General features: G+C 44.6%; 1 protein-coding gene across 3 annotated transcripts in view; it reads left to right on the plus strand.

Moving 5' to 3' along the window:
- The window catches only part of LOC115084059 (corticotropin-releasing factor receptor 2), a 670,575-nt gene that overhangs the window by 191,787 nt on the left and 464,672 nt on the right, over positions 1–14,116 (plus strand). The window contains exons 1-2 of one of the 3 annotated variants that reach the window (XM_029588362.1): positions 10,478–10,656; positions 10,758–10,877. The exons of 1 other annotated variant lie outside the window; for it this stretch is intronic. In XM_029588362.1, the coding sequence (XP_029444222.1) occupies positions 10,539–10,656; positions 10,758–10,877 (238 nt within the window). In that variant the 5' untranslated portion in view covers positions 10,478–10,538. Of the gene's footprint in view, positions 1–10,477; positions 10,657–10,757; positions 10,878–14,116 lie in introns of those variants that run through there. One more of the 3 variants, XM_029588361.1, reaches the window with a different exon arrangement.

Below are 14,116 nucleotides of genomic sequence, written 5' to 3' on the forward strand. Positions count from 1 at the left end.
AGCTATGCAGATTTGCATAACTTCATGTAAATGATGCACTTTTGTTAGGAAAATAGAATTTAGAGGTCTGTGCACTCGATGCAATAAGCTTTTCAGTGCCAGAAATGCCCATTTCCTCCTAGTGTGCCCTTTTTGTATGCTGCTCCAATTTTTTTCTCATTTGAATATTGCATCGGGCGCACAGGACATGAGGCTGAGCGTGCGTTAGGAAGATGGGTGCTCAGTATGGTGAAAGCTGTTGATGTAACTGTGTTTAAAAAAGGTTTGCACAAGTTCCTGGACAAAGTCCATAAACCATTATTAAGGTGGACTTGGGGAAATCTATTGAGCATTTGGGATCCTGCCAGCTACTTGAGACCTGGATTGGCCACTGTTGGCAACAGGGTACTGGCCCTGGGCTTGATAGACCTTTAGTCTGACCCAGTATGGCAAATCTTATGTTCTTAACTGCATTTGAAGGTTTAATATTTTTATGTCTTACTACAGAATGCAACTTTTATTTTAATTAGTTCTGTTCAGGATGGGCAGTAGTGTTTTCTGGGAGTTCTGACTTCACTGAATCCTTCATTTTTAGACAGTAGCTCTCAGCTAAGCCTGCTGCCCCCTGGTCTCGGTGAGACCCCACTGAAAGCACCCTAGGGTGAATTTTAAAAGAGTTCACATGCAACTCATTTTAAAACCGGAAAAATGGATTTGGAGCAGGTCATAGGTGTTCCAGGGCAGGGCCAACATTTACTAGCGTAAATCCCAATTTTAAATCCAGTGCATGCAGCACACATCAGGCTATTATTTGTGCATATTTACTTCTGCTCTTTTTCAGGCATAAGTCAGAATAAAACTGCCTCTGGGTAAATTGGGGGAATGCGGGCTGAAGAAGCAGGAGAGAATCTTGGTGACCTACAGATAGACTGGGCAAACTGGTGGACTAAGTGGTCAAAATGGTTATTTCCTTCACCTGTGCATTTTTTAAAATGTGTTCACGTGCGCGGGTAAAAACCAAGACTTAAGGAAAGATATGCGAATAACATTTCCTCGTGCAACCTTTTAAAATTAGGAGCCCATGTACGCGCGTTCGGCTTATTTTAAACAGCACGCACACACTAGCGAGGACAGTTTATGATTCCGGCGTATGTGGGTGCACGCGGGCTCGTTTTAAAGTTACTGTTTGCCTTTTCACCTGGTTCAGCTGAGTATTCCAGTTCATCTGTAATATAGTTCAGTGTTTTGTTCCAGATATCCTCGCCTCCATTTCATCCACCAGTTAAGATCTGTCTTTCAGTGTGTATGTTTAACAGGAGGATGATTTTCAAAGCTATTTAGCCGGGCAGTTTGCCCTGTCCTAAAATTGGCTTCTTCTGCCTGGCTCAGAGGTTGCACAGGCTTTCCCCACTTCCCAGCATGCATACTTTTAACCAGGTCAAAGAGGGGCATTCCTGGCCTAGGAAAACAGTGACGGCACTTGGCATTTTTTTTTTTTAATGGCTGTGCTGTTTTCTTCTCCCCACTCCAGCCACCTGCACCAATGGCAGAAGCAGAGCATATGAGCATTTTTAGCTTGCATACTTTCCGCTAGCTAGTTTTCCGAGAGAAACTACCAGAGTGGTTTCTTTTTTAAAATCACCTACAAGCTACATTCAGCAGAAGTAGCTGCACAGGTTTCACCTGCTGGGCTCTTTGAAAATTGTCACCTCAATGTTTTATGGCGTTTAAGATTTGCCTGCCTTCATCTGTGAAGCTGAATGAGAGTTTAGCTAGCTGCACAGGGAGGAGAGATGATTTCCTTGTTTCGTTCATTTCTCCCTGGCTGCCAATTTTTCCCTTCATTCATGCTGCCCACTTCACAGCTGAGAATTAGAAGGGATAATGCAGCCATTAAAAACCTGGCCAGAGAATGGAGGATGTCGCTCTCTATGGGGCACTCGCCAAGAATGGAGATGGGAAGTGTGGGGCGAGAGGTAGCTCCTGCATCCTCTCCTGGGAGACAAACTGCTAGTGAAAGCAGAAACTCTTGTAGGCTGCCTTGTTAGGACCACCTCAGTGATTTACTCCACTTCTCCTTTACATCCGTATTTACACCGTTTTCCCTCTTGTGCAGTTATAGAAGTGACCTGGACCCAAGGTATCTTACTTTGCTCTAAATGCCAGATGCAAGCTGAGACAAATTAGCACGCAAAAAAAACGTACAAACCCAGCCACATTTTAAAAATTACTATCACAGTTTTTTAAATGCAATTTTGATTTTATTTTGCCTCTTGTCTTTGCTTGTGCCCAGGGTCCTCATTTTCTCTTTTACTAAGTATATTTGCTTCAGCTTTGCTTTGTATTTTGGGCCTCTCTCTTCCTCTATCTGTATGTGTACTGTACCTTTCTATATATCTTCTTTGTTTATTCCCAGTGTGATAATCGTAACTTTTCCCTTTGCATCTTACCCATTCTGTCTCTCCATTTTAGCCGGCCTTTTCCCATCTCCCCCCAAAACTCACTCATCCAGCCCACCTTGTTTTCCACCAGCTCTGAGTCATGCAGCACCACTCCATTCTTCTTCTTCTTCTCTCTCATTTTATTTTTTTATCTGAATCCAGTGGTTTGCAAACCAGTCTGCCAGGCCCTCCTAGCTCCTTTGTTTTTTCAGGCTGCACCTAATGAATAGGCGTTCATCCAAACCAAAGCGACTAGGTGGGTCCTGAGGACATTTGGAAAAAGCACTGACTTGCCCCAGTCCCTTTGTGCTAAGTCTCCGCAGAAGGGAACTGGGTGTTGGCTCCAAAGACTGACCGCCTCGCCAGTTTGCCCCGGGCAGCGTGCCAGATCTTCGGAGGACCGACTCCATGCCCATCACCGCCGACTCCCCTCGTGGTGCCACCTCGGGCAGGCAAATGGCTAATTTGCCTAATAATAGACCCCGTTCTTTCCTATAGGCAATCAGAGCGACCAAGGGGGAGGAGGGGGGCGTGACTCTGGTTTGGCTCCTCATTGGCTGGCGGTTTGGAAGGTTCCAAGAGCCAAAAGCCAGACCCCGAGGTAGAGGCAGCTTGGCTGACAGAAGTGTGGCTTCCCTTCCCGAGGGTCCCCCTCCTCCCCCCACCCGGCTCCACAGGTTTAGTGACTGACGGGGGGAGAAAGAATTCAGATACACGGCAATAATATAGGCAGCCAGGACATTCACACTCTAACATTCGTCCCTTTTACATAATTATTAATTCACAGAGACATATTGGAATTATCAAGGGCCGCAGCTTTAATCGATTACATCGAAGATGCCAGAGCCATATGCAGTAATCTCACCTTGTTTTTTGTTCTTATGAACTGACAACGTAATTGCAAATTAAAAAAATAATTTAAAGCGGGATGAGGTAAGTTTCATATACTTAGAGGCATGCATCTAAGTATATGAAACTTACCTCATCCCGCTTTAAATTATTTTTTTAATTTGCAATTACGTTGTCAGTTCATAAGAGCAAAAAACAAGGTGAGATTATTGCAATTTTTGGGATACATAGAATCAATTTGGTCTCATCTTTAGCGGAGATTGATATAAATAATTAGAGCCATATGCAGAACATTATAACATTATATAACATTAACATTGTGTAACATGCACCAATCATCTGCCCCCTCCCAACAAGATGATCATCCCTAGCCACCTGGCTAGTATTTTCCAAAGTCTTGCTCAGTTTCTGACCCCCGCCACCTTCCAACAAGGGGTCCTTGTCCGACAACTACCCCCAGTTGTCAACAAGGCAGTGTTGCATCAGGAACGTAACTTTACTATAGTACATATAAACCAAATTGGCTCGGGAAATCCGCCTCAACAAAATTACCCCCCCCCCCCCCCACCCAGCTGCGACAAATCATACCCCTAACAATGACATATAATAAAGGGCGGGTGGGAGGGAAGCGACCATGCAGCTGAGGAGAATGCCAGCAATTGATGCTGTTAGCATCTCCTAGCTCAACTCCTCCCCCTGTACCCTATGTGCCAAGCCATGGAGCCAATAGCACCCATCCAGCACCTTACATTATAATAATGGCCGGCAAGTCAGCCAGTACGTACATACCCCTCTGTATCATTCCCCCCCCCCCTTCCTCCCTTTCCTCATCAGTAACCCTTGCCTAACAACTGACATCTTCACTCACCATCCTCCTATCCCCCCCCCCCCCCATTTGGGTCATTTCTTTCTGACCAAAAGGGGCCTGCTCCCGTTGTGAGCCTGACACCTTATTATCTTAGCTGATGGGACACAAGGTCCAGTCGACCTCCCATAATATAGGCAGCCAGGAGATTCACACTCTCGCATCTCCCCGTTTTACATAATTAATAATTCACAGAGACATATTGGAATTAACAAGAGCCACAGCTTTAATCGATTACATCAAAGATGCCCAAGCCATATGCAGAACATTATAACATTACATAACATTAACATTGTGTAATACGCACCAATCATCCGTCACCTCCCAGCAAGATGATCATCCCTAGCCACCTGGCTAATATGTTCTAAAGCCTTGCTCAGTTTTCCAGCAATGGGGTCCTTGTCCGACAACTACCCCCAGTTGTCAACAAGGCAGTGTTGCATCAGGAATGTAACTTAACAATAGTACATATGAACCAAATTGGCTAAGGGCAATCTGCCACCGGCACAGATGTGAAATAATCTGTGACCCCCAAAGATGCGGCCCCAACAGTTTAAGGAAACACTTCCTCCAAGGCCTCCTGAATTGAGTTCAGGAAAAGATCCATGCCAATAAAAGATAAATGCACCCCCGTCTCTACCGAAAAAACCCTGAGTCCCCTCCCAAGACTATTGATGATGGATATGCCTTCCCCCCATGAGCATCAACCAAGTTCCAATTTGTTGGTTGACTTTAGCTCTACTCCTCTGCCAAATTACTTTCTTCGATTCAGAAGGCCTTACTATTATGTCAGACCAACATATTATGGTCTGAGGCATCAAAATCGATATACACATTAAATCTTTCCTGATCGTGCTAATAAACGTATGACCAGTTGTCTTTCCCCAGTTATTCCCCCCAAGGTGAATGACCAGCATCTTCGGCTGGCTCATCCCCTCCAATGCTTTTCATAAGCATGGGATCAATTCATCCCAGAGCATCCCCCATCAACCCAACCAATAAATCCGCAAGCCCCATTGAGTCAAGTCCAGGTTGGGGCCATACGGACGTCCACATGCATGTTTCTGCGACCAATATGTGTAAGAATGTCCCACAATCCATGCACTATCCCCCGAAATTTCAGCATCTAGGAAGAAAGAACAATTAGGAACTGCACAGCATTACATGGACCCAGAATGGATGTAACCCTCATATGCATCTGATTTCCACCTCCCAATTCTTCGTATAACCCCCCCCCCCCCCATCAAGCCAGCAACAGCAACAGACGTAGCTGCCCCTATCCGAAAAGAGTGAGTCCCAAAACGACTCACATCCAAACCTATCCCCTTCAAAGCAGAATGCAGGACTATTTTGAATTGATACTTCGTCAATAGTCGCGAGTCCGCGTGAACCAAGAAGTGTTTCGGACCAGGTGCCCGAATCTGGGAAAATTATAAGGCATTGCCTATAGGACAGGATCACAAACCAGGAACTGCTTGCAATGACACTGATAGACCCTTGCCCCTCCTGGTCAGTTTTTGATTTAGGTATGAATATTATTACTGATGTAGCAGATAACACTACTTTCTTTGTTAACACCCCAGAAGACCCGAGATCTTTAGATGATCGGGCTACCAGCTCACTCACCCTAAAGGCTCCAAAAAAAGCAAATACAAAAGCTACCCTAAAAAGGCTGCTTTCGTACTGAGAGGAACATATTCTTGGCAAGACATCCCACAATTGCAGCAAAATATCGTGAGTAGTAGGGAGGCATTTATCCTTACTCTATATAACTTTCCTACCCCACCCGGTCAAAACCCGCCATACCACAAACTGACCAGCCGGACAACCCCACCCATGTGCCTTCATAAAAAAGGAAAACCCTGCAAGTTGTCTATTAACTGCCGCTCTAGAACAACCTTCCATCTTAGAATGTTCCAGAAAACAAAGTAACAGAATATCAGAAACCAGACCCCCCGTCCAACCCATATTATACTGGAAGGACACCACCTTATTGGCCCCCATTACATAGCCTTTCCACGTTGCAGGAGCTAATGATGCTCGCAGCAGCTTCCAGACTTCTGGGAACCAAATTTCCAGAGGAAAGGAGGTACCACTGCTCTACATAGATCCGCCTCCGGAGCAAGCGCCTGAAACAGGTCCCAATTGGAACGAGAAAGAGAGTCAGCCACACTATTAGTCACACCAGGCACATGCCGAGACCATATTGTTATGTTGAACAGCATGCACTGAAGTATTAGTTCCCGCAACAATTCTGAGACTATGAGGTACTTAGCCGATCATTTGTTTACTACTTCCACAACACCCAGATTGTCACACCAAAAGACTACTCTCTTGTTTTTCAGACACTCCCCCCACACATAAACTGCCACTACTCCAGTAATGTAATGTTCCTTGTGGTCCCTGACAATACCCAATCCTCTGGCCAGCTCTCCGCACACCAAGACCCTTGAAAATAAGCCCCAAAACCAATAGAGCCCGCAGCATCGGTGAACAACTCCAGCTCATGGTTCGATAATGCTTCCTCCCGCCAAAATGACTGCCATTGAAATTGGATACACATTTTTTCCAGATCCTCAAATCCTCCCGAATCTTTGCTGAGACTCTAATATGGTGATTCCGTTTGACTACTCCGGACATGGCACTCGATAGTCTACGCAAAAAACACCTGACCCATAGGAATCACCCTACAAGCAAAGTTGAGACTACCAACCAGGGACTGAAACTGCTGAAGGGACAGCTTCTTACGACTCAACCCCTCATCTTCCAGACCCCTCATGTGCTTGACTTTTTCAGCTGGTAAACGAGACATCATACTAATGGAATCTACCTCAATACCCAGAAACACTAGCCTTGTACAAGGACCTTCCGTTTTCCCAGAAGACAAGGGAATACCAAAGTCAACTGCCGCTTCCTGAAAACCCTGCAACAACCTTACATTCTTGTCAGTCTTTGCTTTACCCACTAACAAAAAATCATCGAGATAATGAACAATATTGCCGGAACCACATAACTGCTCCATCACCCAGTGGAGGAACGAACTGAAAGCTTCAAAGTAGGTACACACTATCGAGCACCCCATAGGCATATATTTATCAAAATAAAACTGGTTGTTCACTCTAAAACCCAATAAATGAAAACTATCAGGGTGAACCGGCAATAATCAAAAAGCGAATTCGATATCCACTTTTTCCATCAATGCACCCTGGCCACATCTCCTGATCAAACGAAAGGCTGAATCAAAGGAAGCATACCATATGGTGCACAATTCCCTAGGGATGAAATCATTCACTGACTGCCCCTCCGGAAATGACAGATTATGAATTAATCTGTATTTCCCCAGCTTCATTTTTGGGACAACTGCCAATGGGGATAGAACCAGGTTCTCAAAAGGAGGAGAACTAAAGGGACCAGCTATTTTTCCTATTTCAGTCTCACTCTGTAATTTAGTATTTACTACTCTCAATTTACTTCTTACCGAAGGACAATTGTCTTCACCCCCAATTAAACCTGATGCTATGCATGGAATATAAAAACCAACCGTAAACCCCCGAAATAAAAAAAAGCTGTCTCGACTAATAGATAAATCTTCAACCAGGGGAATAGGGCTGAAATATGAACTGGAGTAAACACCCTTTCCAATATCTTACTTGGGCAACCCTTTTTGACTGAGCATAACAGATGATCCATCTCCTGCATGCTTGGCACATTTGGTAGCAGCGTGCCCGGCTCCACAGATTGAACAGGTATGCCGAAATTTTCACTCCGGGAACATACATGTGGACCGGTTAAAACACCAACAAATGTCTCCCCCGCCCTGACCTGATTTACCTGCCCCGCTTGTGGGGACTCCACCATGAAAGGGCCGGTTGACCCCTGAACCCTGGCCAAAACTTATATTCATTGCACCGGAGGACACCTTGGAACCCATTTGCGTAAGCCATAAACTCACATCCCGAGTGCCCCAGGACATAAATCTGTTTTCCTCCATCCTATCTCTAAACCTTTCATCGTAGTTCAACCATGACCATCCCTCGTACTCCTTGCTAGCTGCTAGTATGCCGTCCGCATAAGACAACAGAGGATCCCGGTGTCCTATAACACTTGCAAGGTGCAGGAAGGCCCAAATCCATTTATTTATTTATTTATTTATTTATTTATTGATTTATTGATTTGATTTGATATACCGACAACCGTTTGCACATCGTGCCGGTTTACAGATAACTTATAACAAATAATATATTTGTTATAACAAATAATAACAAATAATATATATATAATTTGTGGGTATTTCTAGCGACCTTACATTGCATTCCCGGGAAATGATCAGTTCTGCCTTTCTTCTTCTTCTCCTTTCTCTTGCCTCGGCGTCCTTCCAGTAATTTAAAGATATCAATAAATTTGCGACGCCGTATCTTCTTTCTCAAATATCTTGGCACTTCTTCCCAAAGTTCTGTCAAATTCATCAGAGCCGAAGTATCTCGCGAAGAACCCACCTCCTTTGACCTACTCCCCGATGGAGTCACTGAACTATCGGATGAGGTCGAAGAAGAGGATGTATCGGACAAGCTTGACCCACTGCGCTTCCTTGAACGCTTAGCTTTTCCTTTTTTCTTAGATCCAACGGTCTCCCGTCCACACGATTCTGACTCAGAAGGCTCTTTTGCACCAGGTCCAGTCCCCCCACTCCTCTCACTCACAGCTACCATCCCCTGTCTGATACTCCTCTACTAGGTCTGTAATTTCTCTCAGTAAACTCTCCCGAAGTATTAGGATCCCCCATTGCTGGAACTGTTGTCCCGTCCTGGGCTGCAGAAGTCTGCTGCTCAGCTAAAGCTGCGGCACTCCGCCATACTTCATGCCGGGACATGCTGGGCCCATCAGAAAACCCTGGATCTGGAACCTCCTGGGAAGGAATAGAAGAAACCACAGCAGAAGGCACCACACCAACAGCCAATCCTGCCTCTTGGCCCCTCCCTTGGGAAATCCCCAATCTATCTCCTCCTATTCCCTGAGACCATCCTGCCAGAGGTCTCCCCACACTGCCTCCCCACCAAGAATCTGCCCTCCCTACTGCCCCTGTACCCAGACTCTCTGGGAAGGGAGGACACTGAGATTGCATCCAATCCATACCTCCACGCCGATCCCCCATACGCCTTCCCCACACCGGACCCCACTCAGATGAATCCCTGAAATCACCAAATTGTGCAAACCGATTGTCACCCCCCCAGAAGGAGGGGGTGACGCTGGGCCCTCCCTCCCAGTGCATCCACCATCCTTCTGTCCCTCGGAATCCACCCTCACCGACCAACCCCTGCGCCCCCACATTCACTGCACTCCTCATTCCCCTGACCGAGCCCTGCTCCCCTTGCTCAGCCAGTTGCACAGATGCAGCAGCTCCAGCATTTAAGTCCTGAGGCAGACAAGGAGTGCTGCACAGAGTTTCTCTCACCACAGAAGACCCCCCTCCCCATCAGAATCACTCCAGAGGAATGCCCCCAAGCCAGCCCCGCCCCCACCCGGGAACGAGAACAGCCTAGCATGTGCCTCGGGCCACCCCTCCCCTCACAGCAGAACGAGCCCACGAAATAAACTCAGAGACAGCAACCTCAGGGAGAGCTGCACCCGTCTCTGCAGGTACAGGCACAGAAATATCAAAGGAAGGGGGGCGAAACGGGCCCCCCCCCCCACGTCCCCAGGGAGGAAGAAGGATAATCCCAGCACTCACCAAGGCCACAGGAACGACAGGAGCACTGCTGCCCGGAGACAGCTCAGCTCCTGCTTCCTCACTGACAATCCCCAGCTGTGGCCACCTCCTCTGACTCCGTAACAGTAACGGATAAGAGATGAGAAAGAAGGGGGAAGGGAGGTAAAAGCAACCAGGAATTACAGGAGGGGAAAAAGGATATGAGTACTTACAATTAAAACAGAAAATGAGAAGTAAAGAAGGAAAATTAAACTCAGAACAATAACACAGACCCAAACGAGCGACCATGCAGCTGAGGAGAATGCCAGCAATTGAGGCTGCTAGCATCTCCCAGCTCAACTCCTCCTCCTGTATCCTACGTGCCAAGCCTTGGAGCCAATAGCACCCATCCAGCACCTTACATTATAATAAGGGCCGGCAAGTCAGCCAGAATGTACACACCCCTCTGTATCATTCCCCCCTCCCCTCCCCCTCCCTTTCCTCATCAGTAACCCTTGCCTAACAACTGACAACTTCACTCACCATCCTCCTTTCTCCCCCCTCCCCCATTCGGTTCATTTCTTTCTGACCAAAAGGGGATTGCTCCTGTTGTGAGCCTGGCACCTTATTATCTTGGCCGACCGGACACAAGGTTCAGTCGACCTCCCAGAAAGATCAGAGAGGGAAAACAAACAGGTTTTTAAAACCGCATAGAGTTATGGATGCAACGATCTTTGAAATCATCATAGACGAGTTTGATGCTAACTGCAGCTTCCTGGACGCTTTGCAGGACACTTTTTTGGAGAGTGCCTCCGTCTCCTTCCTGGGGTTTGATGGTAGGACACGTGTATGAGCAGGATATGCAGGGAGCCAGATCGGAGCATGATGGCTCAATCTCAGTTTTTCCTGTTTTTGTTTTTTTCTTTCTCTTTTTAAGGTCCCTATTGCAATGCCACCACCGATCAGATAGGAACCTGCTGGCCCAGGAGCACCGCTGGGGAGCTCGTGGAAAGACCTTGTCCGGAATATTTCAATGGAATAAAGTACAACACCACGAGTAAGTGCAACACCCTCTGAAATAGCTGAAAGCTCTAGTGCATTATTCCCGAAAAGAGATTATTTTCAGATCGGTTTCGGCAGTACAGTGTTTGGGGAACAGGTGAGACTCTTGCCTTGCAATAATCTTGATGACCGGCACGAGGTTTTATTGATAAATCAAGATCCATATTCATATGACACATTACTAGACCTTTGCACCCCCACTGTATGTGTAAGTTTTCTGCTACTGTATTTTTGCTCAAGGTCTTAATTCGGTCTCTTAGAAAACTGTGTTTTTCTGTGAATGACAGATTGTTTTGCCTTACTCTGGAAGATTGCTTAGGTTGACGGATGCTAAAGCCCTGATTTCATCTGCAGCAATCGGAGCTGTCAAATCTGCTTTCTAACTTTGATATACATTCTGTTTGGAAAGCAAGAGCTAGATGGAATGTGTTATAGCAGCACGGACAAATGCTTATTATGGGGTTTTTTTGTGGGTGTGTGAGGCTGTGCATGAGTGTTCGTATGTTGTGCCCGAGATCAGGCATCGAACTGCTTCATTGAAGCTAAGAATAACAAGGAGATGAATCTCAGAATGTAATCTGAAATAAACCCCCAAACTAGTCAAACCTTAAATATATATTAAAAAGCATTCAGTGGTTATGGGATATAGGAGAATTTATTTTTTTTTTAGATGCTGTGGACACACAGAATAACTAAGATTTCAACTGTTCCTTAGATTCACATGTTTCAACACATGCATTGTTTCCTTTTCTCTTTGTCTGTATGCATCTTAGCTTGTTTTTGTGAGCCCATAAGTGTATGTATGTATGTATTTATTTATAATCACTTATTACCCGCTCTCTTTAAAGTTCAGAGTGGGGTACTGAAATACCATAGTCTTTGACATGAGGTTTTTGCTTAATGTTTTGTTGTTAAGTTTGGCTCCTTTACACGTTTAAGGCGCCGTAGACAGAGCAGTTTCCTAAAGGAGACAGGATTGCTCAGCTGCTGGGTGGTATCTTGCTCAAGAACCCCTCCTGCCATGATCTGCATGTACTAAGTTGTTGAAACTCTTCCTTTCTTCCTCTTCCTACAACACAATGCAAAAAAAGCAGAAAATAAAATGAACCAGAAATCAAGAAGCTGGAAGCCTTATTTCAGCTAAAATTAATTTTGCTGCTCTTTTATCAATCACATCGAGAAAGCTATCTCATCCAGTTACAGGCTTTACCAATCCTCCAGTGTGCAATCACAATGTAAATCATGGGAATAAGTGTCATGATTTTTTAGCTAGGCTTTTCCAGCTGTTTTTTGAACGACACAGTAACTCACCGGTAATAAACTTTATAGACCACCTGGCTCAGGATTGAAAATTGTAGCGGACACCAGATGCTTTATTAGAGGCATTAAAAAAAAATTGCCAAATAAATACTATCAGGAATGCTATTGTATCCAAATAGTGTACCCTAGAATGTATTGTGGGCTCTCAGCGATACTTTTTTTTTTTTTTTTTACTCATTGTCATTACTACGAATGTCCATTCATTTATCTTCTTTGGTTTTTATTTCAGTGTGCACTAAAATGAAATGAAATAAATAAAAAAAACAAAATGAAAAATTTTGGCTGTGCAGTTCTGTTCTCTACTAGCTTCTTCAAATGAAACATAAGCTGCGGCAGACTTGCAAGATAATTGCTTAGTTTTGGAATTCACTATCTGCAGATGTTTTACTCTTTCATTGTCTGTATTATTGTAGATATCTTGTCTTGTATTACATGATGACAGTGCATTGTGCTGGCTTCAGCAGAGGCTGTTTGTAAAGGGATACCAGCTCTCTCTTATCTTGGGTTAGCTTTTCACAGAGACTGGGTACAGACCACATTGTAATTTCTTACTCCACAGTTCTCAGATTGTTTTTCCAACTGATCAGAGCGTGTGCTAAAATATTTTAACTGTATCTAACTGATACTAAAGTCCTGATTTAATCAGCAGCAGTTGGAGCTGTCAGATCTACTTTATAACTTAATATACTTTCTGATTGTAAACGAAGAGGTAGGTAGAAAACCTTATAGAAGTAGATTATTATAAACATTATATACATATAGAAATGGGTATTAGGTGCCGAGACTTCACTTGTCTGAAGAAGTGAGGTCCCCAAAGCTGAATCATATTAGAGCTCCTGCACAAACCAAGGTTTGCATGTGCAAATGGAAAAGATTGTAGTTGTCTTTAAGTTTCCAGACTATAGGAGGAATTTTCTTTGTAAATTAAAGGTAAGCTGTCCATAGACTGTACTATATGCGTGTGGCATTAGAATTATAAGCAGAGGGTCTTCAGAGACTATGATGAAAGTTCAGATGTCATTGAAAGAACCAGTGCTGCAGTATTCTAGCCAGTCCTGTCCAGTTAGATTTAAGGCTTTAAACGCAATCCTGTCCTTGCACTCGCTTGATTGGGCAGCCAGCATGTTGTTGGTTTTTCTTGCTCATGAAGATAGATTTTGATGATCACCAAAAACACGTTTCCACAAATTTGGGGCTCCTTCCTGTGCTCGGAGTGTGTTTCACCAGCGCACACAGTATTCCATTCCCATCTCTAAAGAAATCTTGAGTGTGAAAAAAAAAAAAGGGGGCAGCACCTGTGACTGAATGTTTTAGGGCAGAGTGGTGGTTTCTGTGGTGGTTTCTGTGCCAGCTATGAAAGCTTTTATGGACCCAGAGTGAGAATTACAGGAAGGTGATGCTCTTGATACTGTGAGGTTCCCATCTGCAGATGTGACCTCCTTCATATGGTGCAAACTACAGAATCAGTAGAAAATACCTGAGGTGTAATAAATGTGGATTGTAATAGTGTTTTGAATAATTGTGTAGAAATCACCTCCTTCAGATGTTACATTTGAAGACGGGGCCTCTATGTTGTTGAATGTTGAAGTACGACAGTTTTTGTTGATCCGTTGATTCCCATAAACTGTCCCATAGCCTGCAAAGAATACCAATATTCACCAAACAGGTTTTGCAATAAACTTTTTTTCAAACCTGCTTTTATATTTTATTTGTAGTCCACTGTCATCCAATAATATCTCTTGTATAGAAAGAACACCGCTGCTACAATGGGGAAAAGCTCGAGAAACGTAATGTTCTTGGTGACTCCTGTCTCTTTCCAATCCTCTGACCAAGATGCCGCACACTGGGCACCCTGAAAATAAGCACCGAAACCAACATACCCGGCCGCATCTGTAAATAGTTCTAAATCGTGAT

The sequence above is a fragment of the Rhinatrema bivittatum genome, chromosome 2 (genome assembly GCF_901001135.1).
Source record: "Rhinatrema bivittatum chromosome 2, aRhiBiv1.1, whole genome shotgun sequence".
Taxonomy (NCBI): domain Eukaryota; kingdom Metazoa; phylum Chordata; class Amphibia; order Gymnophiona; family Rhinatrematidae; genus Rhinatrema; species Rhinatrema bivittatum.